General features: G+C 52.0%; 1 protein-coding gene across 1 annotated transcript in view; it reads right to left on the reverse strand.

Annotated features, from left to right (window-relative positions):
• Positions 1-2,500, reverse strand: part of cdc42bpb (CDC42 binding protein kinase beta (DMPK-like)) — a 54,706-nt gene that overhangs the window by 31,278 nt on the left and 20,928 nt on the right. Inside the window, exons 8-11 of the mRNA XM_053337294.1 lie at positions 2,244-2,492; positions 1,337-1,601; positions 824-937; positions 191-324 (exon numbers count right to left, since the gene is read on the reverse strand). Of these exons, the coding sequence (XP_053193269.1) occupies positions 191-324; positions 824-937; positions 1,337-1,601; positions 2,244-2,492 (762 nt within the window). The remainder of the gene's footprint in view (positions 1-190; positions 325-823; positions 938-1,336; positions 1,602-2,243; positions 2,493-2,500) is intronic.

Genomic DNA, 2,500 nt, shown 5'->3' on the forward strand with positions numbered 1-2,500 from the left:
AGTATTAGTAGTAGTACTAGTACTAGGTAGTAGTAGTAGTAGTATTACCTTGTGCACGTCGTCCTTCTCCTGTCTCAGGGTTAGTAGTACTAGTAGTAGTAGTACTAGTACTAGTATTAGTACTAGTAGTAGTAGTAGTACTAGTATTAGTAGTAGTACTAGTACTAGGTAGTAGTAGTAGTAGTATTACCTTGTGCACGTCGTCCTTCTCCTGTCTCAGGGTCTTCACCTGTCTGTCCAGGGTCTTCAGTTTGGAGGCGGAGCTCTCGTAGTCCTGTCTGAGTGAGACCGCCTCCTCCAGCTGGTGCTCCAGCCTATCAGAGTCTAGGACAGCAGGACAGGGGGCGGGGCTTAAACCAGTACTACATTAATACTACAACTGCTTCATAGTACTACTAACGGTATTTAAACTACTATTACTACTGTAGTACTACTACTGATAGTACTACTACTGATAGTACTAATACTCCTACTGATAGTACTACTACTGATAGTACTACTAAAACACCATATAAATACTATACTAGTACTGTAGTACTATGTAGTAGTACTGTAGTACTGTAGTAGTACTGTAGTACTATGTAGTAGTACTGTAGTACTGTAGTAGTACTGTAGTACTGTAGTAGTACTGTAGTACTGTAGTAGTACTGTAGTACTATGTAGTAGTACTATGTAGTAGTACTGTAGTAGTACTATGTAGTAGTACTGTAGTACTATGTAGTACTATGTAGTAGTACTATGTAGTACTATGTAGTAGTACTATGTAGTACTATGTAGTACTATGTAGTAGTACTATGTAGTACTATGTAGTACTATGACTGACCTGCCAGTTTCTTCTTGAGCCGTTCGATCTCCTCGTTGAGTTTCTTGATCTCTTTGTCTCGACTCAGCGTTCCTCCTCCTCCTCGAGCCGGAGCCTGCAGGGCCTGGGTCGACTCTGCAGGGTCAGCACAGGTCAGAGGTCAGGGGTCAGGGGTCAGAGGTACTACATGCAGTACTACACACAGGTCAGAGGTCAGAGGTCAGAGGTACTACATGCAGTACTACAGGTCAGGGGTCAGGGGTCAGGAGTACTACATGCAGTACTACACACAGGTCAGAGGTCAGGAGTACTACATGCAGTACTACACACAGGTCAGGAGTACTACATGCAGTACTACACACAGGTCAGGGTCAGGGGTCAGAGGTCAGGGGTCAGAGGTACTACACACAGGTCAGGAGTACTACATGCAGTACTACACACAGGTCAGGGTCAGGGGTCAGAGGTCAGGGTTAGGGGTCAGGGGTTAGGGGTCAGGGGTCAGGGTTAGGGGTCAGGGTTAGGGGTCAGGGTTACCCTGCAGTTTGCGGTTCAGCTCCTGTTTCTCCTGCTCCAGTCGGCGGATCCTCCTCTCGAACACCTCCACCTCCTGCCCTCCACCTCCACCTCCTCCTCCCGCTCCTCCTCCTCCTCCTCCTCCCTCCTCCTCCTCCCGGCGGCCGAGCACCGCCCGGCTGACGGAGCCGCGGTCGGAGAAGCAGCTGTCGGTGGTGTAGGTGAAGCCCACAAAGGGAAGGTGCTGACCAGTGAAACCAGTGTGAGACACTGGTGGACTGATGTCCTGCTGGACAAAACACACCAGTGAGTTTAAGTTGAGACATTTAGCCTAACCCTAACCCCTGACCCTAACCCCTAACCCTAACCCCTGACCCCTAACCCTTCCTACAGGCTCACCAGGGCTGGGTGATACATACAGACACTGATCACAGGATCCAACAGGAAACATTATCCAAAAACCTGAGAGTGTAAACCAGATCCTCACAGGCTCATCCTGTAGCAGTGCTGTATTCTGCAGGCCCACCAGCAGGGGGCAGCTGTATTCTGCAGGCCTGCCAGCAGGGAGCAGCAGCCCTCTGCAGGCCCGCCAGCAGGGGGCAGCAGCTCCCCTCTGCAGGCCTGCCAGCAGGGAGCAGCAGCCCTCTGCAGGCCCGCCAGCAGGAGGCAGCAGCCCTCTGCAGGCCTGCCAGCAGGGGGCAGCAGGGGGCAGCTGTATTCTGCAGGCCTGCCAGCAGGGGGCAGCGGCTGCACTCTCAGTAATAATGAGTGCAGCAGTGTGAGTTTGGTGCACGTGGTTGTCCTGTCCTCATGTTAAACTGACTGTCTCTGTGTCCTCTGACTGTCTCTGAGCTCTGAACTCTTCTTCATCAGTCTGTCCTCTAACTGCTCTTTAGTTCTCTGACTAGCGACGCTGTGCCGTCCTCACCGGGTTCTTCAGGACGTCATCGTCCACGTCAAAGTTGGACGTGTCGGTGGGCGAGGACACGTCGGGGATGTAGGGGGCCTCGGCGGACCGGATGTTGTCCCAGTCGATGGCGCTGAAGAACGGGTGACTCTTGAAGTCTGCGATCCCGTTGAGACCGAGACGACGTTCCCTGGAGCAGAGCAGCCGCTGGATCAGGTCTTTGGCGTCTTCTGACACGTCGCTCACATGAGACGGGAACTGGAAACGCTCCTGGAGAC

The sequence above is a fragment of the Scomber japonicus genome, chromosome 17, assembly GCF_027409825.1.
Source record: "Scomber japonicus isolate fScoJap1 chromosome 17, fScoJap1.pri, whole genome shotgun sequence".
In the NCBI taxonomy this organism is placed as follows: domain Eukaryota; kingdom Metazoa; phylum Chordata; class Actinopteri; order Scombriformes; family Scombridae; genus Scomber; species Scomber japonicus.